The 24,231-nt window shown below is 38.6% G+C and overlaps 1 protein-coding gene across 9 annotated transcripts in view; it reads right to left on the reverse strand.

Annotated features, from left to right (window-relative positions):
* Positions 1 to 24,231, reverse strand: part of ARMC8 (armadillo repeat containing 8) — an 86,842-nt gene that overhangs the window by 45,820 nt on the left and 16,791 nt on the right. For all 9 annotated transcript variants that reach the window (XR_008749338.1, XR_008749339.1, XM_055816879.1 and 6 more), the window contains 2 exons: positions 6,697 to 6,839; positions 6,499 to 6,596 (listed from right to left, as the gene is read on the reverse strand). Coding sequence is in view for 7 of the 9 variants with exons in the window: in XM_055816879.1 (XP_055672854.1) it covers positions 6,499 to 6,596; positions 6,697 to 6,839 (241 nt within the window). In the remaining 2 variants the exon portion in view is untranslated. The remainder of the gene's footprint in view (positions 1 to 6,498; positions 6,597 to 6,696; positions 6,840 to 24,231) is intronic.

The following is a 24,231-nucleotide window of genomic DNA, read 5'->3' on the forward strand; positions in this document are numbered from 1 at the left end:
TGCAGACCTGAAACCTCCTTCAAGGAAATCACTGTGTCATCTGGCTTATTTCAAACACTGCAACTAGAAGGATGTAAATGTTCATCTAAAAGTTAAAGTCTAATGGAACCGACAGAGATACTCCTCTGCCCAAGGTAAGAGGTAAAAAAATTCTCAACCAAAGAAATATATGAAGAGGGAGCCGAGTGAAAAAATCTGCACCAGGTCAGTAATCCTTAGCCAGAAGGGATTCCCATGAGCTAAAAAGAAATCAAACTGCCACTATTGAAGAAGCATAGACACCATGCTCCCTAATGCTGGTAACGTATGTTTTTCTGTTTACATGATCTAGAAAACCATAGAACATTGCAAACTTCAGGGTATCGGGAAGCAGAAAACCTAAACTGGGGGGAAGAAAACATGTTTGTCCTGTTTTGGTCTCTTCCCCCAGATAGGTAGGGTTCTAGTTAGTAAGCACCCACTATTATATGTTGCATTATATGTTGCTTTATAACTGTACTTTGTCCTTACCTTAAATTTGGTTTTCTCTCAGCTAACTAGGATATTTTAGATAAGAATTTATAGATGTCAGTATTCAGATTCTTAGGGAGAAAGAGAAAGCCAGAGAGCAGCAACTCATTTATTTGCTAAATCACAGGTGACTAGCTTGCAACTAGGTCTGACCCTTGCATCCATTGGGTAATTCTTACGGCCTGCTCTGCACAGCTGTCTGGCCTACAGAGAGATACTGGCAGGTACTATGGTACCTGCGTGTGTCAGGCAAGGAATGCAATTCACTGACGTGATGTCACCTTTATCACAGGAGCAATGCACATCTGATACTGAACACGGCCAACTCCAAAGTGGTCCTGTAACAGGCTATGACTTTCCCTCCTCCCCTTGAACTGGTTGAAAGGTTTTACATTTTGTTTAATATTTAAACTTCACCTGGTGGAATTGCTTATGAAAATCAAGATTTCAGTGCAAATACCCAATGATAGCATTTAGATTATTCTTTGCTAACAAAGATAGCACTTGAAATCTACAAAAAGTGCAAGAAGGCAATCTCTGTATCAGGAGCTGCTGGAAATCAACCTGAAGCTAAAGAAGCGAAGATTTCTGATGCTATCTTTCAGATTCTACTACAACATATCTTCCCATATCCTTGTTTTTATGTCACAAACTATGGATAAAAATATACTGCTTTCATCCTTGAACAAAATAATTACTCAGTTAAACTCTTTTATTCAACAGATGAACGTATAACAACTCTCTACCTGTACCTAACATCAGGTAAGGAACTAAAACTTTTATTTCACATCCTAGCCAGTGATATTGCCGTGCAACAGTTACATTTCACCTAAAACTTCCAACAGCACTGATGACATGCGTATTTTTGGCTGCAGTTTGATAAACTGGAGAGTTTTGGTAAAGATAAAGTGGACAGAAACTGAGCTTCGGTTTGGAAGCTCTACTGTAGAGTTACAGAAGCGGGAACATAATGGCACACAATGATTTCCATAAGATATTATCTTACTGGCCAGCATGGCCTCATGGACCAACGGTAAATTCCTGGATGATGAAAAGCATTTTAATTTAGCATTTATGAGATGGGGATGTCCTGGTACTAAACATCCTGACAGGGTACTTCTGGCATCACTGTGACCCCAGCAAGGATGTTGCACATGTAAGGGTTAATGAATCCTGGCAATCAATGGAGTACAGGTTCCCTGAAATTCTATCAATACATGAAGAACTGTATTATTAGATATTCTGGACTAGAAAAGGCTATGTTTGAGAAGTGATTCTTTGGAGATATATTTTATATGCCTTCTCATTTTGTCCCATCAAATCAGGTACGTTGTGGGTATGAAAAGGTTAAAAAAACTTGGAAAGTTGCAAGAGTGCTTCCTTAATGCTTGTGGGAAAATTATGTTAATTTTGCCCCTTGATTCTACTAAAATATATCCAACTTCTACAATAATTTTGGTATGTTTATCAGAAAATAATCTAGAAAGAGTAAAAAGATGTGTGGGTATTACTGACTTCCAACTAAATATGAATAGTAATTATGTGTCAATATGAGGCTGCATAATTCCACTTTTTTCATATTAGTATCTAAGTAACAAAGCAACCCTAGTAAGCAACATTGAGTCTACACTTATAATTCGCAGTTAAACCCATGAGAATCACAAATCCATTAAAATGTTGTCTGCTAACGAAGACTAGATCCAGGCAACTTATGACAAATATCTAGACATTGCACATATTGTAACAAAATTATTGCCCATCCAAATAATATTGCGAGAGAGTTAAAAGAATTGCATTTACCTGCTTGGATCCCAACACCTACCTACATTCTTCATATCCCTTTTTAACATCAACCCAAAATTTACAAGACCTATACTTAAAACATTTTTGTAACGGAGGATTATTATTCTTTTTTCCAAGTCAGAGAACTGAAATTCTTACATTCATTCAAATAAATTCAAGCTCTCTAAGTTAGAATTCATCATTTTACAATTTTGATTTTTAGGAAACAGTTCAGATCAGAGAACATTTAGCCTTGCTATATGGGCTCAGTCATCACAGTTAGGAGGAATGAAAGGAGTAAGGCATTAGAAGATGACCTAGATTCTTCCTTTAGTAAGTGCATATCACTGAGCCATGGTGGAACACATGTACACTCTGCAGTGTAGTTTCACTGCTTGTTAAACACCTCATTATTAATCGGTGTAACATATTCTGTTCTGTCACGCTAGCCCTGTCCCCTCGATTGTTCCTCCTCCCCTTCATCAAGCCTGGCTGATCGCCAGGTGACATTAGGTTTTCATCTCAAACCAGAACAGTAAGGAGAAATGCCTTTCACCTAACATCAGTAGCTCACATAAGCTGGAAAACGTGACATTTCTGAAACTTCATTCCTCATTGTCTCAACAGCAGGAAGAAAGTCAACCTGCTGCAGTGCCTTCATCCTCCAAGCTTCCCGTAAGGACAGACTCACTCACAGCAGGGAACATACCTGCCACCTGCCCTCTTCCTTCAAGGCCAGCATAGTAGCCACAGATAGCAATTTCTCAATAAAATTGTATCTGGGTCACATTGAAGAAGGAAAATGGGATCACAACAGAGGACATTTGTAAGGAAATGTGCAGAATGCCTTCATGGGTCTTCTGCCACTGAATCCATTCTTTTTGTTTTAAATACAATAGCAGGAGATGAAGCAACAGGCTATCCATCAGACTGGATTCGACTTGGTGTTTGAATCTATTCAGCAAGCCAAAACACTCCTAGCCACATTGAGCTGGCTAGTTCAGACACACAAAACACTTCCCAGTGTAATCTTACAATTTAAAAACAAGTCTGTACATGTATCTGCATCTCAACAGATCCCTCACCCTGGGACCCCACGTCATTCCTCATTTCCGTTTGCAGGATGGTCACTAAATCTGTCTTGGTATCAAATCCTGCACCATTCCAGTGAAGGCAGTCTCCACAAGATGTGTTTACCTGGCACAGCAGGCACAGATTACTGCTCTGCAGCAGACCTGCCGTAAGATCTCAGTATCAGACACCGAAAGCCTGGCCTTTTTCAGAGCTCAGTGTTCATTCATCTCTACATACATATGGATGGGTCTTCACATTTTCTCAGAATGAGTCCTAATATAGACAAAGTAAGAACTATTTTGTCTTTGGAATGGAACATAATTGCTCAAATCTGCCAGCAGTTTATCAATCCAGCTCCTGTCTATAAGGAAAGGTTCAAGGGGACACATGTTGGTTCTGACACCTAGCATTTCTGCTGGAAGAAATATTCAGGTTACTGTGGATGGCTTGGTTTTGGTGGTTGTTTTTTTTTTAAATGGGATTTTATGTTTATTCTCTCCCAAACCTATTACAAATAAAAAGAAATATTTTAAGCAGATCTCTTTAAAGTGCTTCTGTATCCTGGATCTTAACCAATAGGTCCTCTGAAACCTCTAAGTGACTGTAACAGCCTTGGAGACATTGAGCTAAGTCATAATTTCTTGTCTTGGAAATAGTCTTGGCCCACGTTTCAGAGACAGCATCCTCCAGAGTCAAACCACAAAGAAATCCTGGAAAAATTTTCTATCTTAGATACAACTCAGGAATCAACTTTTCAGAAGTCTTCTCCAGAACTGCTGAACAAAAATGAAAAGCCATTAACAAACTTAATCTCTTACCTTTTAAAATAGGACCTGATAAAAGGCAGAACTCAAGAGGCTGCTGAATAAGCCCTTTCATTCATTCAAGATCTGAAGCTATATGGAAATGGCGACAGTCTCCCTGGAGCTGTTGTGATCAGAAACAAAGAGGGAGCAGGGTGGCTAAATGAGAACTTTTAAGTTCTTCCTGTTATTCTCAATCTCACAAAAGCAGAGTGTCTACCATAAAGTGTTGATTGGGCCCATAATTACTTCTTTAATCACAAAGACAACTTCTCAACAACTGTTGCCTTGTGAAACACAGCTTGCAGCAGTGGGGGTTGTGGCTATACCTTCCAAGAGATAGGAAAAATATCTCTTCTTTTCAAAAGATTTGCATTCATTACTTTTCAAAGCATGGGTTTGGGTATGGCCACAAAAGAAGAAAACAAGAAGCTGATTTGCAGAAATAGGACCTTAAGGACAGTCACAAAACACTTAACTTTCAGGTGTCCAACAGGAATGGGAGATTGGAAAATGGGTATTACAGTTGAAATTTAAGAACAAGGGTACCCTCCCTAGATGATCATTTCCTGTAGTTATGGTTCATTAAGGGACATCACATTTGCCTGAACAAGGAATAGGGTAGCAGAGTCCTGGCATCACTGTTGCACAGCACAGAATGCAAAGGATGAAACAGAAAATCCATTATCATAGGCATATCATTCCCACAATGTTAGTGGTAATTTACATGCTAATACTGGTTTTCACATTTCTCTACATATTCTCCCACTCCCTCTCCCTTCAAGATATCAAATCTCTCCTCCAAATACGGAGCAATTAATAGCCTCTATTGAGACCGATCCCTAGGAAGAGGTGTAGACTGTTAATGGAGACAATCACCTTCAGCCCTGACTTTGGATGCTGACAGCAGGAAGCAGATGCCCCTGCAATTATGAGCTCTTACAGGCTGACTTGAGGGAATCCAGGAGCATGAAGTGGAGTCAGAGGAAGGAACAGAGACACAAAGAGGAAACTCAGATCGCTCAGGAGAGGTGCCTTCAGTGGTCACACATACAATCTGCATTGAGTCTCCTTGCTGAACAATCAAAGAAACAACTGGAAAAAAGGCAGTGAACAGTGGAGGACAAAGCTGGCTGGCTATATATGCATATTAAATACAAGGGTAAGCTGTAAAGAGCTGCAGAAAGACTTCGTAAGATGGACTAAACTAGCAGGTGAAATTCAGAAAAGGTGTATGGTAAAACTGAGTCCATCGTAAGTTTACATACCTATTTCTGGAATGAAAATTTAAGAAAACATTAGACAAGGAACAGGGAACAAAACAGACATCACTACAGCACCACATAACAACTAGACAAAAATCATGAAGAAAACCTGTTGAGGACTTAACACAGAAATTGTCTCTAATGGTAACAGAGACACCCAAACCACAGAGAGAAATATGAAATGAGAGGCCAGCTGTGTCCTTCGCTGTAAGCATTAAGTCTTCCTCAGCAAGTGACAATTGCCCTCAGAAGCTGGACCTGCTGGGTGAGCTCCAGCCAGCAGACTGGTGCAACGCTATCCTTTACCAAGCAGAAAGAGAATGCTGGCACGGTACAGTTTTCATGCCACAGCTTGCCTCATCCCTTACACTGGGACAAAGGAGGGAAGACTGCAGACCCTTCTTCCCCCTCCTTCCAAGTAAGAGACAGTGACTGAGTTTGGGCAAGGCCTTTTGTGTCTAAGCTGCCAAGAGACAGTGCTACCTTCAGACAGGACTCCACAGCAGTGGCTTTGCCCAGTCACCTGAACAAGGTCAGCACTAGCTGCCTTATTGCTCACATGCTCCAAGCTGAACTCAAGATTACAGCAATGGTGAAGGACGTTTTCTGTCCTTCTATCAGTTAAATGTAAATCACACGTATATCAACTAAAAGCAGAGAAGTTTTGGAAGTGAATCTCTTCCACATGTAGTGCAAAAACTAAGCAAGCACCCTCACATCTGCAGTGGGAGGACAGTGAGACATAAAATTTTAAGTTTCAGAAACTAACTTTTTCCAATATAGTTGTGATAATGCTATCTGTAAATACCACTTAGAAACAGTTTTTACTACCTAAGATTGCACACAAGCCTGAAAATTCCAGTTTTTTCTTTTACCAGTGTGCTGCCTGGTTGACCACCTCATACTAAATATTGCTGTGTTAGATGAACCAGATGCCTTAAACATAGGTGAGAAATGCTAACAGTGTTGGTCAAACAAGTCCTCATTACTACTGCAGACAAGGCCTTTCACGCCCCCCAACTCTATAGGTTTTAAAAGGACATAATAATCTGCTTACAACTTACTGCGTACAGTAGATCCTCTGGAGTTACAGGACTGATGAATATGGTACGGAGACATCGCAGGCAAGCTTCAATAAATTTCAAATCTGGTGACAGTAATCCTATAAATATAGACAAAATCTACTGTTCAGTTTCATTATCTTTGCTTATTTGAGTACTTTAGGAACATTTACTAACATAGTTCCATTAAGGAAAAAGTACCTTGCAGTAAGGCTGGGATAATATGGCAGTCTAGTAGGGATTTGACATTATTCTCTGTACCCATTGCAAGGCTTCCGAGGACCACTGCACATTCTGTTCTCAGTTCTGTGCTAGAGGTTTCTTGCTGAAGTAAATACAGCAACCTGGAAATAGAATTATTTTCAGAGGAAAATTCAGACATAAGAGAAATTTTAAGTCACATATAATAATAATAATAACAACAACAATAATAAACGTCTGATTCCTGCTCTGTAAAGAAGATGAAGTTCTTAATAGAAAGATGAAGACTGAACAAAAGAGTAAGATGAACACTGTATTCATAAGAACCTCTTTACACTGTGTGTTCCTATACAGGTTTTACCTGCTGTTATGGTAAAAAGATACCACACTTTTTTCTAGAAATGTACTGTCACAGCACTGATATCCAGGATTAAGTCTTTCAGGATACCAGGAAGATCCCAAATTTCAATTAAAGGAAATGAGTCTGCAGTTTGACGTCAATGGGAAAGGGAACCTCATGCATCTCCCATAACACCTAGGGGCATGATTACCACCATCGTGATGGTTATCATTTTTGGCAGTGATTTCTTCTGGGTCACTGTTGCAAAATAATTCTGTCATCAAGCACAAGCATGGGGGCTAAGAGCAATCTGAGTTCTGAACACTGAGAAACGATCATATATGCACATAAAAACAAGCCCAGAAAAGTCTGATGTGCAGGAAGGCAGCTGAGAGTGTAACTAAACAGGATCACTTCAAGCCTAAAACACACCTTGCCAAATGTGCACCTTGGGTCTCAATCAATTTGGTTTTTTTATAGTATCAAGATAGCTAGGAGCACCTTTGAACTTATTTAAGATTACATCGGTAGCGCCTGAATCACAGCAGAGGTCACTGAGTGCTTTTAGTCTAAATTTGAGTCATACAAAGAGCCCAGATAGCAACCAGATTCCTACCTCTCATCAGCACAGAAAATAATCACTTTAAGATTCACACGGTTTATAAGCTTAAGATGAAAACTGTTTAACCACAGGCTCCCACATTACGTACAAGTCTGAGGAAAACTGTAACAGGTAAGATGACTTGGACACCGAGATACGGTTCTTCCTGTATATGCAATATACACAGCCACTTTTCTAGATTCATTGAGCTAAACCAGAAATATTCTCACTTCAGTAACAAACTACTCTGGTTTGAAAAGGTCTCTCCTAAAGTTACGCAATATACTGAAGCCTTCTCTAGGAGCAAAAAGGAGCCAAGAGGCAGCATCTACCCCACTGCTGAAGGGGACAGAAGTAGTTACTCAGGTAAATGTATCCCTGAACAAGATGCCCCAAAAGCTGACTTCCTAAATCAAAGCCAAAGGAAAAAATAACCAAAATCACAGCAGCTAAATGCAATTTAGGTACACAGGACTGGAAAAGGCCACTAAGGGAACCGCAAGCAGCCCCACAACAGACAGTAACACAGAAAAGTAGCTTTAACACACACTCCAAATGTTTCCCGCTTATGTAAGGCAGTAATTGCTTCTTAGAATTCCCTACATTTGAAACTTAAAGGCCAACAGACATAACTATAGGACATTGCTAGAAGAATGCTAAGAGATCAAAGGTCTCTTCAATAGCTCTAAGTAGCATGTTTATTACATAAAATTCAGACTACTCCAGGCAGCAGATAATTTACCACGCTCTTGAAGAAAAATAATCCCCTAATATTCCCTAACAATTTATCTGGATTAAAAACTTTCTGATAGTGAATCTGCTAGAAAACTGCTTTGCTCTAAATGCAGGTTTGACAGCAGCCAGAAGGGCAGTGGTATGCTAGTATCACTCAAAGCACGCATGTACCCTTCTTGAGATGTAGCTAATCTCATAGTGGAAAAAAGTTCCACAGCACAAACGCATACTAAAGAGATTAAATATAATTTCTTCCTGAAGACAAACAAAACAGTTGAAATGTGGCCCAAAATTAATATGTGAGATGCAAGCAACCCTAAAAGCATAGACATCTTTTCTCCTTTCAACTTCCTTCGGATTCAGAATGGCACAGATTTCCAAAATCATTGCTGTTTTCTTTAATCTACTCCTTCTACGAAATCACCAGACAAAGGCATTCAGGTTCCTTTGTCCCTGCTTATCTGTTTTAGCTGAAAGGCCACTTATTCCTGATGTTTAGAAACCTCTTCTAATTTATTGTATGAATTTATTCCTGTCTAATTTACACCAGTTTGGTATCACATAGATGATATCCTTTAGCTTGTAAGATTCTTCTCATTTCTTACAGCGACCAGCTAACAGTCCTGAGGCACTCTGGCACAGACTGCCCCTGTGGCTCAGTGGAGTGGAGCTGATCTGCTGTTTTGTTCTTCATTTTTCTGTAGGCCCCTTTCACACTGACAGAGCAAGGTATGTAAAAAAGGCTCAGATTATCAGTTGTTCCATCCACAAAAACACATCTCACTCATCAGTTGTGCAAATTAAAAATTAACCGTACCTATATTACCGATTTCTGGAAAAGGAACAAAAATTATACTTAAGGCAATAAATTACATGTTTCTAAAGCTACAAATTCCGGTACTGTATTCTTTGAATTATCACCTGCGCTATGTTCAAAGTAAGGATTAGTGCTGTTTCTGAAAAACTACAAAAGCAGCAAAATACATGCAGTGTTATGCAAAATCATCACAGAAGTGAAAAAGCATTCCACTTCCAATCCAAACGGGACAGAATAACCTTGCGTTACTATTACATGTTTATAGACATGTTTTTGTTCTCTGCCTTCTAGATCAGGAAAGGACAGATCGTAAGCAGAAGCTTCTTTGGTAATGTACAAATGCACTGAGTGACCCCAGCTAAAATTAATCCTTGAAAAGATGTTAAATTTTTTCTAGACATTGAACTACTACACAGAAAGTGCAATCTCATCTACTCTTCTACTCTGTCTGACATTCACTAATTGTCAAGAAAAATCCCTTATTGTAGAAAATAATTTGAAAGGAATTACCACGAGCAGATCAGAAGATGAATTAATTTATTGCAGTAACCTGCATGGATGTTATTTTAATACCAAAGGCTTGACTTTTCTTAACCCTTCTAACTCACACGCATACATTTTATAAGCCAACATTGCAGAACAGTTTTCAACATGTCCTATTTCTAACTCCACTGCTAGAGACATTTATGTGGCTTCTATAATCCCTATGACTTTATTTCACAGCAAAACAAACTTTTTTCCCCCCAGTATTTGAAAAGTAAGCTGAAAGATTTGACTTTAAATTGGCAATTTAGAAAACATACTGACAACCCCCCAGACAAGTCAAGAACAGAAATCAGCAAGAACATACGTACCACCTTTCGTCTCTACACACAGAGTAAAGAATAAAAACTTCTAAGTCTGCCACCAAAATGATTTAGCTTCAGGAATAAGCAGTTTATTAAAAGTTACTTTTAACAATTGTTTTAAATGATACAGTATATGATATAGTAATTTTAGTAAGGCTTAAGGCACTCAATTCCTACTGTTTTCACTTACGCTTTCCCAGTCTGCTCTTTCAAATGTGTAAGTGTTAGAACCCTTCAGTGAGGGTATCTGTAAGGGCGTACTCAGGCTCACCCATGCCTGTGCTACACTAAGTGGATCTATTTATGCTGCAGGGACATAAAACTGACTCATGTAGTTTAACTCGGCACATACAAAACAAACATGTCATCAAGCAACATAAAACAACTTCCAAATAGGGAATAAAAGGCTCTGTTTTCCCTGAATCCTCAACCATATACCCCAAGACAAGTGTTTCGGCAGCATCCTTTAAGTTGTGGATTTTTTGCTGGGGCAAAGACAACCAGCCATTAGCCCCTGTGCCCTTCCTGGGAGAAAGGCCTCACACGCTACTACTGACCACCACTAACCTGGAGACACGCTAAGCTTGCTTTCAGAATTATCTAAAGGAGTACCATTACAGAAAGATACCTGTTCTCAGATTAGATGATTTAAGAACACCAAGCCCCCCCAACAAGAATCAAAACTAAACTAACCTTTTCACTGATTATTTTCTAACAAGCTTAGCCATTCAACAAGCTTTACAGACACGGGAATGCCTGAGGAAGACTAGGAGACTCCTCTAAGTGTTGGTAAATATGGCTGTAATTATTAATTACAAAATGCCAGTAAACATCACTTTTTTTTTTAAATACCTTTCAATAACCTAGATGTCAATTTAGAAATGCAAGAGTATTTTCTCCCATTTTCAGTGTCAAGTCCTGCAAACCTGCTCTGAAATGCACCTTCCTGGCACAGATCACACCAATAGGCTTCTCTGGTTATTAAGGACTTCAAGAAATAATCTGTTCCTTGTATCCAGAAATGTTCAGTCATAAAATTACAGAATATTCATAGAATCATTTAGGTTGGAAAAGACCTTTAAGATCATTGAGTCCAACCATTAACCCAGCACTGCCAAGCCCACCTAAGTGCCACATCTGCATGTCTTTTAAATACCTCCAGGGATGTGACTCCATCACCTCCTTGGGCAGCCTGTTCCAGTGCTGGACAGCCCTTTCAGGGAAGAAATTTTTCCTAATATCTAATCTAAACCTCCCCTGGTGTAACCTGAGGCCATTTCCACTTGTCCTCGATACAGCCCCCTGTCAGGCAGCTGTAGGGAGGGGTAAGGCCCCCCCGAGCCTCCTTTTCTCCACACTAAACATCCCCAGTTCCTTCAGATGCTCCCCATATCACTTGTGCTCCAGAACCTTTACCAGCTTTGTTGCCCTTTGGACACGCTTCAGCACCTCAATGTCATGTCCTAAAACACTTTTTTTTTTTTTGTTTTGGTTTGGTTTTTTGTTTTGTTTTGTTTTTTCAAAAAGCACCCTAAATTCTGAAGGTTGTTCTCTTCCAAAGAAAATAATTGCTATTTTCTTTCCCATTAACACTCTGCACTGGTAACAGATGTTACTGCTACATTAATGTTGAAGACTGAAAATGAAACATGCTGCCTATATTCTATAGTCTTTCTATGTTTACAATAGAATTCCTTATGTAAGCTTTATAATTAGTGGAGATCAAAGTTTCATTTCAGATTCTACATACAGTAAGTTTTTGAAATATTAGTAATACCTTTTTCTAAATCTTTAAAACATGATTGCATTTCAGATTAGGTTTTCCACAGAGCTAGACACCCATAGTATAACGTTTTCTGGTTTTTTCTTTAAAAGAGAGAACTGGCACCAAGCAACATTGAAAATTAAGTAGTTAAATGACAAGCCATGAAATTACAAAAAGTTTCAAGTGAGGAGAACCCATATAACTGATAAAGATGAAACCATGCACTAATAAACTACTGTTAAACATTAAAGACAAAGACCACATCCTTCTATTGTCAGAAGAAACAGGGATAAGGACACAAATATACACCCTGGGCTGGTTTGTTGTTTCCAGGACCTAGCATAGATAAGTTCAGCAAAGATGTTTGTAGTACATTCCCTCCATCTATCAATATTAAAAGGATAAAAAAAGTCGGAAAATGGCATGTACATGCAGGGGATAAAAGGGAAGGTAATAATTTGCATTTTGGAAGTTTAAAAAATATTACTAAGGTAACTTGTTCATAGTCCGCATTCTTTAATGTCCCTGCTTAACTTAGACCCTTTATCTCCAGCCTTATCCCTTATCAGCCAGTCATCTGACCTCCACCAAACCTGCAGAAATACTTGACAAGGCTCTGCTAGAACCGCCATAACTCACTTTTGTAGAGCCTGAGAGCTTCAGGAGAAATCAAAAACACAGAAGAGATACTCTAAAAGAGCAAAGAGGTGCTAATGTTCCTGTTGACTTACTCTTAAGCCTGCAATCCCATAGTAAAGCTCATTACCATGAGACAGGAAATGAAATCAAGCTAATAGAAAGATCTTGCAACATCCTCATGAACATTAATACAAGGTTTGATGCTAAGTAGTTTAAAATGCAATATTTGGACTTTCCCAAGCTTCTAGAACGCTTCCCTGAAATATTTCCCTCTAATGTTTATATAGAATACAATTTCTTCCATTCATCCCTGTACTTCTAAGAGCAATTAACTAATTAAAGCCTCTCTGTCAGATGTCAGTAATGGTATCCAGGCAATCATATCTAAATGAGGTAGGACAATAAATCCATCCAGATAGATACTTCCATGAACTCCATGAACAACTATACTTGGAAACCAAAAATAAAGTCAGCTGTATGCATGATGTATTCTGAACTGATAGGGATTCATCTAGGAAAACCACACAACATTCTACTAAAGCAGAAAACTTTCAAGGAAGTAGCTGCTGAACAAATGGTAACTACAGTAGCTTAGCAAGGAAGATAAACAGCTCACATTTTCCTTCCTTTTGAAGATTGTCGAGATGGGTGTGATGCATCAGGAGTTGTGGGCTGTAAGACAGACTTGGATGACTTAGACCTCATCAATCCAGTCTGACCATAGACCTCAGAGTCAGCTAAAAATAACATAAATTTACTCTTTGACATTCCACCCCACTTACAAGTTGTCACAAAAATCTCCAAAGTTCTTAAAGTATCTGTAAAGTAGATGAAACTCAGCACTTCATCAAGCCCCATCAGCAGGCATGTGGAAAAAGACCTCAGGCTAACACTTTGGGTTATAGTACCATGAATCTTAAGATATCTTTTATCAAAGTATATGACTAAATAATCCTGATTGAATTAAAGTTTTTATCTGAATATTTATTACTAGTCCTCTTGCAAAACAGATGAATGCACTATTTGCTGGAATGATCGATTTCTTATTCTACCTTGGAAGATGCTTGTCTTCCAATACATTGCAAGAAGGTCTGAAAACTATACCATGGAAATGAATATACAGATGAAGGTACTACTGAGGCACATGAATTACCATAGGCTTACAGAGTATTGAGTAAAAAGTTAATACATGCATAGAGGCTGACCTACATTTAACATGTGAGAAGTCCCAGTGAGCATCAATCCCAAACTGTGAACCAAATTAAAGTATGAGAATAGATCAAACAAGATAGGACAACATACAATTTTTTTAAAAACTGCTCCTTTTAATGCATTTTAAGCATTACTTTTCAGACAGCATAACAGGAAGCAATCACTGGCCACATAATTTTCCCAAGCAAGAAGTATCATTTTAAAAGTACACAAGAGTAATTTCTGTAAAATATCTGAAGTGACAAATCAAATATTTATGGATCCTTACACATGAGGACTCAAAAATATGAAGGATTTTTATGACTGTTAGTCAAAGAAATGTATCCTAAACGTTCTCACTTCTGGAAGAAACAAGTTAATTCAAAATGTCCAAAAGTTGGATCCAAGGGCCTGGGGCTAACTCTACTATCAAGCTAAAAAAACAAAACTACAAAGCAAAGGTAACTAGTTCTGAAAATTTTCATACAAAGCAAATGGTACCTGTCAATTTTTTTTTTAAAAGCCAAGTCAAGCAATGTGATGGTAGGACTCAGCTTTGAACCATACTGTTGAAAATGTTCCAACTACTTCAATGTCTGTAAAGGAGACAGTAACACAAACACTTCCCTGACATGTGGATTACAAAGAAAAACATCCTTCTACAGTATGACAGCGCTGCAAGCAGAAGGGAATTAAACTGCAAAGCAAGTTTTTCCTTTAGAAACAAAACAAGGAGCCTCAGCTTACATAGTAATTCTAATGCTTAGACATCTTCACTTATATTAATTCTGTTTGTTCTATGTACATCACAACTTGTATCCAATCTAACTTTTCTTTGCTTAACTAGATCCAAAGTTGAGACACTGTAATACTTCTGCATTAAGAGAAGGCACACAACAGTTTTCATGTAAGAGTAAATAAGGAATACAATCAAGTTTTTCCTCACCTTTCTCTAGTGATCAGTTTAATTTGAAAATAAATCTTGTTACTCCGCATTGAGCCAGTGCAGTCTGATTCACCTTCTTACAAACAGGTGTACTTTCACGCAGTTCAGTAACACTCATCCTTTCCTTGTAGCCATTTATACTAGAATATGTGGGATCAACATGCAACTCCTGAAGCCAGACAAAGGTACATTTACACTAACAACACTCAAAGCCTTTGAACTTAACACAGTGAATTACACTGATTCCATTTAGTATTATTTTAAAGTGTGACACAGGCTCAAATATTTTACAGGACTATGTCAGTTACCTTCATCAAAGACCATTTTGCAGATGACAAGCTTTTTGTTTTACAAGAAATATGTTAACAGGCATTATATAAAGCAAGATCTTCATCCAGTCTTGCTTCAACTGTCTTACCACTTTGCTCAAGACTGATGTCTTATTCGTGAGTTCACCATTGAACTGTTCGTTCCATTTACCTTTATAAACCACCAACATGCACACTTTATTCTCAGTCTTTCAGAAATTCCTGCGTGGAAGTATTTTTTCCACATTAAAGCATCAGTGAATCAGCTTATAACCACCATCTGAAAAACTACTGTTCATTTAGACAAACCAAAGTTTCAACAAAGGTCTGAGGATGCTAAGCAACCTTAAAACAAAAATGAAGCTAGGTTTTGACCTCCCATTCACCCACATTTTGAAATTCTCCACTACATACAAAATGGCTATGCTACATTCCCACTCCGTTTGCTATCACAGCCCAACATTCAGCATCTGCACATGGGAGAGGATGTCAAGAATACATTTTTGGGATTTTTTTTTTTTCAGATTTGATTCTTACAGCTCCTTAGGAACAGATACTATGAGATATCGTAAAGCTACCCTTTACATGATGTTTTGCAACATGAAACTTAAAATTCTAATAAAAATACACAATTTAAAAGGTGTTAATGTAAGTCATACTTCTAATGACAACTTCCTTTTTGCTAATAGAAAAGGCACTTCAGAGTGAGGGGGATGCCCAGCTTTTAAACAGAAACAGCTCTAACACAATTCTGCTGACTGCAAATATTTGCCTTGCCTCACGTGTACGTCACAGCTGGGGCAGAAGAATACCTTGCTGCAGTTGTACACAATCCTTGTGGTGAGGGTTATTTCTCACGAAGACACATATCATTATGTAAACTGGCCCTGACTCGCTTTGAAGAAAAAAGCGAAGACAACCACAGGAGGCCTGTTATGCTCTCCTCCTCTTTCACCACTCTAGAGCAAAGGAAGTCTTTAAAAATACCAGCATCGCAGATGAAGCTCCTTCACCTAAGTGTGCAAACCACTACATTTGGGCACAGATCCCTACTCTGTGGAGTACACAACACAGAAAACTCCATTGAGAAGTGCAGCTAAGAACAGAACAAGACATCAGGAAACAACTGTGCCTTGCCCTCGTGAGGATGTCCAAGAAGCTTGGACAAAACACCTCATTAATGTGCGTGACAGACCTAGGAACACTACGTCCAAACATACAGAGTTCCTGAAAGAAAGCTGGTAACATGCCAGAGATAACGAACGTTTCAAAAGGTGTGCATAATTGGTCACTAGTACAATTCTTATTAACACCACCAGCAGTGGCCATGCAGTACAAGTTGATCTGAACACCTTACAACTTCTGCAGTCGGGAGGTTAACTGGGTGGGAACTGAGGATCACAGAACCAGAGCTGTAAGGAATCCCTCTAGTCACTGACCTTGCACCAAGGCAGGATGATCAATCATCAAATTATTTGACTGCCTTGCTTGTTTTTCAGTATTTCCATCCGTGGAGATTCATCAGTGTCACCAACAGGAGCCTGCCAGCACTGCAAGGTGCAGATGTACATACACTTCTCTACTACTACAGGGCAGTCTTGCTTGCTTCTATGCCTATGCTCATCTGACCATTTTTTTTTTTTTAACTCAACAGAACAATGCTTTTTTGTGAAAGTTAGTTTTTTCTCTGATTATTGAGCTGAAGCAGTCTTCTTGTGCTGATGATTGTGTGACTGCACAGAAGTGGTAGCAGCATATGATCAGAAGCACAGAGGGGTGGTTCTGTGAGAAGAGACCTGTTAAATCAGCTTGGATTTTTACCTGCACCTTTAACTGTACCGCCTGGCTCAGAGCAACCGAAGGCATTTTCATTTGCATAATGCAGTCCTAAACCCAAGGCAACAGAAAGAGGAGATGCAAGCCACAAAAGCTGAATTTCAACCAACAAAAGTTTTCAGACAAAGGAAGACAAGAAAGGAGTTGCTACTGAGCACTGAGGGATTAAGGACAAGATTATTCCAGAAATACTAACTTCAGAGAAGAAAGATGCCAAGCAAAAATAAAGCAAAAAGCTCAAAACACAGCCATGGAACCTGAAGGCTCATTTGAACTTAAGTCACTATCTCATCAGATGATGTTTCAAATGGAAGGTAGCATCAGGCCAACAAGGTGCTGGCATGTTGCATATTCAGCAACCCTTCTATAAGGGTAAACCCCCACCTGCAAAAAAACCCAACTCCATCTCATGTTTGTGCTCTGTATCCAAAAGGTTTTCCACTGAAACAGACCAAACCAAAAAGGTGCCAACATCAGAATGCAAACTAGAGATCCGAACTTGAGTAGACCCTAGTATTTTCTGGCTTTGGACACAACCTTGCCAAAAACTGCTTTATAAAGCACGTAACAAGCTAAGATGATCACTAAGCATGCCAGGTCTCTCTTATGAAGGAGAGATACACATTGCACTTTCTTCTGCATTTAAGAGATGTCTTGTGCCAAAACAATTCATATATTATTACTGATAGACCTATGGCTTTGTTAGAATGATCAAACCAACTCTTCTTCAGAAATACTAGTTTCCAGTTTTAAAACGTTTTTGTTCCCCAGAATATCAACTGACCATGGGAAACTTAACAGATTCCTAGCCTTCTATAAAATGCAATTCCACTAGGCTAACAAAAAACCCCCACCAAACAACCAAAAAACCCCAACAGATCTTTACTAGTAAGTACTTAAAGCCTAGGAAAAAAGTTAGAACACCCAAATCTGATATTTAAAACTGGCATAGGTTTTTTTGAGCTTTAATTATTTATGCCTTTCTTGTTGTTGTTCCTCCCAAGCTGATTTCCAAACACTGTTCATTCTTGTTAAAAACGAAGACCTATCATACATATTAAGACAGGTTGTCTGGCATATCAAAGTCCAGTTTATCACCCAAACCACAAAAAACAGAAATATTGCCAGCTTCGTATCTGCCACCTCACTGACATTTCTAGAGTTGCTCTTTCTCTAGGCCTTAAATTAGAAATCTTTCTTCACATGTCTGCAGGAGTGACTGCAGGCATGCTTCATCCCCTCATGCTTAAGAATGGTTCAGGTTTTATTCTCTCTTTAACAAAAGGTGTTGCACAGACAAACTCAACAGGAAGGAGTTGCCACCTCCTTTCCATAAAAGGGGTAGATCCTCCATGATGAAGTTTTTTCTCCCTCTTCCATGCCATGAAAATAACTCACTGCTCCCTTTTCCTCACAGGAAAGTGTGTGTGGTGAACCTAGAGATCCTCCAAAGGTACAGTTCTTCATATTTTTATTACTGTATTGAATCCTGTGTTTGTATGATTCATCAGAACTGGCAACCCTGCAATATTATTTATCCTTTATCAAGAAAAACAATCCCCAGCTCCTAAGGATTTTTTACCTTTTTAAAATTAATAGTCTAACAAAGAAACAGAAAATAAACCATCAGAAAATACTCAACAGCAGACATCATCTACCATCAGTCACTCAGAGAAAAAACCAAAAGACACAGAGGTTAAATATTTCTCATACCAGTTTCCACCATTCATTGGCCCTTTCCACTTCACAATACCAGAACTCTTCCAACAAGAGAACTCTATTTGGTGGCTACCTTAAGATTAGAAACCAGAAAACATTCACAAAAATTATCTGCTGTCATTGCTAAACCTAATCACATCTGTTTAGTAACCCAGCCTTAGACTGTAAGTGAACACTGATGACTAAATTTGCTCTCTGAAATAGTTCCATAGCTTCACTGTTCAAGGTACAAAAGAAAAAGTCATGTCAGAGCTATGCAAGTTAACTCCTAATCCATTGCTATGCTGTTTCTTCTTTACCAAAATTCAGTATCAGGTCCATGGATCAGTCACACTTCCAAAGGTGGTTTAGAGAACCTCTGTCTAAAACCATTTTGGGATAGCACTGAAACCATTTTGGGATAGTACTGGGTTCAATACTGCTATGTTTAATCCTAACCAGCCAGCAATTAAGAAGATTTGCACGACCACGTGCACCAAGCACAACACATATTTGCACAAATTCATCTTTCATGCATAATTTCAGCATATAAAGTCATAAATTAAGAGATTTAGGCTTTAATTGAAACCATACCCTCACTCATAAGGGAGTGTTTCCTTATATTATCTAAGGATGGTTTTAGAATGCAATACTCAAGGCAAGTGCCAATACAACCTGTCTGCACAGGAGACTACTCTGCCTCAAAAGAACTTCTAGAGTGAGTGCCTGACTTCAAGGACAACCCCAAGGAAAAACTAGACATGCAAAGGGAGTTCTTCATTAAATCAGGTTACAGAATCACAGAAGAGATAATGCTGGAAGGAACCCCTGGAGGCTACCTAGTCCAACCCATTGCTCACAGCAGGATCAGCTAGAGCAGGCTGGTCAGTATTGCAGCCATGACACCGAGCTTTCCATGACACAAACTAACAGACATACTTTCTTGGTGGTAAACTAAAGTGGTACTTGCTATATATGCACAAGCTTCTTTATTCCTAAATACCCATACGAAGGGAGTTTGTTGCTTATCTTCTACTTAAACAGTAAATTATTTTTTTAACTAAGAACATTATCTGACATTTACCTGAGTAACTCCAAGAAAAGCTGAAAGCAACAGGATGGTTTTTCACCCTGCAGCCCTGCAACTGGTCCTACAACAGTCAGCACCCCAGTACGAAAGTATTCAATACATTAGAGTGCTCTTCTGCTAAGCTCCATATGGGACCAAGTACCAACATCCTGCATCATCTACGAATTTGTACTACCATGCATTTAAACAAATAATTGATCACAATACTTGCGAGCTATGCAAAACCATCCTGCCTAGGTTTTCTTTTTAAATCTCAAAAGGAATACACACTCAATCATTTCAAACACTATCACAGACATATTAATTTCTCTACTTACTTATCAGTACATCAGTTTTAGTCTTGCCAGTGTTTGCCATCTAAAACTACAAACAAAATCTTCTTTACAGATACTTTTGTTTAACGTAGACACTAGCCTATATAAAAGCTAGCTGACAGACTTTGGGATGTAACAGAACCTTCCAGTTAATAGTGATATCTTCTCATTCATTAGTAGGTTACACAGTTATCAAAGCAGCAGTCTTTATTTTGTGGCAAACTAAAAAAAACCACTAACTGACGGCATTTGGTTATGTTTAACAATGAACTGAATCAAAATTTCATGGGTGTCTATGTTGGTGTGTTCACATCCCTAGAAACAAGTTTAAACCCCAACAAATTCTTACTAGTTTTCCACAGACAACCTAACAATATGCTTCACAGAACTCAAATTTCACATAATGGAATGGGTTCATCAGCTATCCTATATGTATTTAAAATGTGCTCAAAAACAATTAAAAAGTAAAAAAACCAACAGTTAAACAGAATCCCTAATAAATTACTTAGGGAAGGGTGAAGATTAACTACATAAAGTTCTCTTTATGTATCTAGAGGTAGGCCTTTAGCTTTGGGAAGAAGTACACTACCATGTTACAGCTCCAAACAGCTGACTTTACACCTTAAGACTCTGGAGAAGCATCAGCTGGAAGTCAGAAAATAATTTTTATCATGTGACAAGAATCATTTAGTGTTTTTGTTAAAGGACTTGGAAAGTTAGGTTTAAGATTTGATTTTTAAAAAAATACTGTATTATTTTGGATCAAAGGAGTAACTGAAGCTCTTAATGAGAAACTAGCTCTGAATTGGATTAGACTTTAAGTATTAAACTCTCAGGAACAATTAGATAAGCAATAACTTGATTCAGCTAACATTTTTGACAAAATAGCACAAGTCAGAACTTTGAAAAATAACCACAACATACAGGAAGACAAAGCTATGCTCTGATGACTGGTATTTAACACTGCCTTCTCTACACTCTGCCATCCACTGGAGGAAGAGGAAGAAGGTATGTCACAGGCTTAAAAGGCGCAGTTGTGGACTGGATTACAAACCACTGAATGCCGTACCAGAAAGTGATCCACAGGCTTACAAAACAAAGTTAAAGAACTTATATGTTCATTTCACTGAATGTTTTTCTTTTCTAATTCCATCTTTGTAAGCCAGACAGAGGCTTGAGACTGTTTACCTGCAGAATTCAAAAAGAGCCTAAGAGCAATAACTTTTGCCTAAAATCAAAACCTAACCTACTTACTAATTCAGTGGCCTTAAAATGTAGCTGATGTGCAGCCTGCAGGGAAGCGTGTAAAGGAGCCCTCAAGGTACCACAGAGCAGGGACGGAAAGACTACTTCACTTCTGAAGTTACGGCAAAGAATGGCAAGATACCTGGGTGGTCCTTACACTTAACAACCACTGAACTGAGAGTCTAGTTCCCCTGCGCCTTAGGTGTGATTAAGTGGCAATGAATATATGAATATGCTTGTCAGCCTGGACCACACAGTAAACAAGTGTTTTTTAGCCTCTGTTATAAACTCCACCAGAAACGGGCTTCAACTACAACTCAGAGGACTGGGAGCCAGCAGCACTACAGACTAACTGCTACTAAACGGACATTGTTTTGTTAAGCCAGAAGTCCTATCAAGCTGACTTAGAGAAGAAAGAAGTTACATATGAACTGAGGACTCAGTCATTTTCCTGAGATTTAGGAGGTAAGAGCAACAGACAAAAAACTTTAAATACCCTACTTGGACTCCAAAGAGATGTCTGAGATTGATAGGCGCAAGAGCTGCAGTATTTGTTCTTATAAAACTGTCAAGTGAAGGAGCACACCAATAATTATATGGGCTCCCTCATTCCCTGCTAGCATTTTATGTGGGGCAGAAGGAAAAAGCCCTAGAAAAATTGAAGGACGATACAAGTAGCAAACTTTTTAGGCAAGGCTGACTTTTTAAGTTGACCTGCCACTGAAAGAACTTTGTATTATTGCATCAAAATACCTTTTTTTTCCCCCCTACCTTCAAAAATTTTATTTTCTGGGACTGCTACTAAAAAGTAATAGTTTGAAAAAGTAAAATTCCTGCAGTCCCGACAGAGATGCCGGAAGCTGACATTTCATGAGAATGTAAAGAAATAATTCTGATTCTGTAGAGAGGAAGAGATATAGAGAATCATTTCTTAAGAAACAAAATCCACATACAGGCTGGCTACATGTATATCCTTAACATCTAGGACCGTATTTGTCTATGCATTTGTACAGTTCTTAACATTTTTTGTTCTTAAGTCCAGACATGGCAATTCCACAAGCTTTCTTCAATCAAGTTTTTAATTAGCACCCTCTTCAAAACAAGTGGTCAAGAGGTGACCACAGGTCAGACTGAACCTTAAAGGAACACTCTTTCCAAAGGTGACACCACTAAGCAGTTAACTCATGGACACGGGAAGCCACTGGCCTAGAAATGACAGGGATTCAGCCATTCTTTCCCAGCATTTTCTCCCTGTATGGAGATCTTCAACAGACTTTGCATTTCTTTCCAAACAAGCAGCAGTCTAATATTTTAAAATAATAGGGATACTTCATACATACTGGTAGTATTTGGCCCAATTTCAACAACAAAAAGATATTTCCTAGACTTGTTTCCAAACTTCGTATTAGTCTGCTGTAATATTTGAACATAGTTTTCTAAGTATCAGAACTCTGAAGGGGTTCTTTGGGTCTAAAGGGTATCTTTTGAAAGCTTGCTGGAGGAATACTTGGGGAAGAACAAAGAAGCAAGAAATGAGTAAACAAGAAATTGAACCGCAGGACAAAACAGCAGCAGCACTCTAACAATCCCCATGCCATTACAAAAAAGAATCAATTTCCCTTGGGGAGACTGCAGTCTTAACTCAGTGAAATGAAAACTGTTCTCATTAGCTTTGCAGAGGAGACTTAAAACAAAGAACGCTACCTTGCTTACTCCTGTTCTCACTAAGGGAAAGGTTCAACTTTGCAGATTGGAATTCCAAAGGTTCCAGTAATCTAACAGCTTCAGCAGCCATTTCACGAATTAGAAGGCATGCCAAAAAAAGTCAATGAATTCCCACCACCTTGTTAAGAGAGAACAACAGAAGCAGTTCTCTAATTCAAATGGTCTATAATCTATTGCAACTCTATCTGCAACACCCTGAGGAAATTTTAAGGCTTCAGAAGGGCACTTGGGGGTAGATACCACCTAAGTTTTAGCCAGTGAGAATCGTTTTTTCTCACAATAACCCAAGCCAATTTACCTTCATATATACCTCTAGTCTGGAAAGCTAGATTTCCTGTCACTTGAGGATAACTTGTACTGAAGTGAGGACATGTGTGATAGTTGACCTTTTAAGATTTTCCAAACCCAGGCATTTATTTGCAGTTACAGATTAACCATATAATTTACTCTGACAGCCAGAAGGCATTAACAACAGAAAAAAACCCCCGTTGGATTTTCATTACTGGGCACAGAACAACAGCAGAAAGCAGGATAACTGAAGGAACATGAAGTCCTACACAATTTAAGAACAGGCAAATTCTAGCTTTGGAAGTTTGAGATCTTCTGTCAATTTTATAATGGGAATCACAAGAATCAACAGTAGTTGCAAGAATCCCTTAAGGCCTGTTGCTGAAAAAAATTTCTTAAACTTTGCATAATCTTCAACAAACGTCCACTTCAATCTTTTCGTCTCATGTGAGGTCTTCTCTTCGCCTGTTTATATGTGGTCAAAAAAGGAAGATAATTCAGCAGGTTTTGTAGAGGGGGTTTCTCCACATCTAAACCCTAGATAATTTAAAGGGCCAGCCCTGACACAAACTCAATCTGTAAATGAGAAGAAATTCCCTGCAAATAAAATGCATTTTTTGACAAGCCAGAAGAAGCTTTCTCAAGCAGGATGGTTTAGGACCTAGTTGCCATTTAAGCAAAAGGATCACATGTGGGTCCCGTACTGCTAGCAGAAGTAATGCTGTCCCCAATGTTCTCCTTCTCCATTGCTGCAAATTGTGGCTGAAAGAAAGCTGGAGGAGAAGAGGGGTGTAATGAAAGCTGTAGTGAGCAATCCAGTAGCTAAAAGTTACTTGTTAAATTTGTACTAGTGGAATCAGGTTCCAGAAAATGTTAACATCAGCTGAAGCAGTAATTCAGCAATAAAGTATGATCAATTGTTTTCAATCCTCTGAAGCAGGTGGAGAAGACAAGCAAATTATCTCAGATGTTTTTGGTATTTTTTACATTATATTTTTAACATAACCTTACACATTTGCACTTGCGAACTCACCAAGCAATTGGCTGAAGAACAGGATTAAGACTTTCATCCATCATTATCATCATCAATGTCAGAAATTAATTTCATTCCTGAGCTGATAAAGTTTAATAAAAATCACCAGGACTACT

This window comes from Falco peregrinus, chromosome 12 (assembly GCF_023634155.1).
Source record: "Falco peregrinus isolate bFalPer1 chromosome 12, bFalPer1.pri, whole genome shotgun sequence".
Taxonomy (NCBI): Eukaryota; Metazoa; Chordata; class Aves; order Falconiformes; family Falconidae; genus Falco; species Falco peregrinus.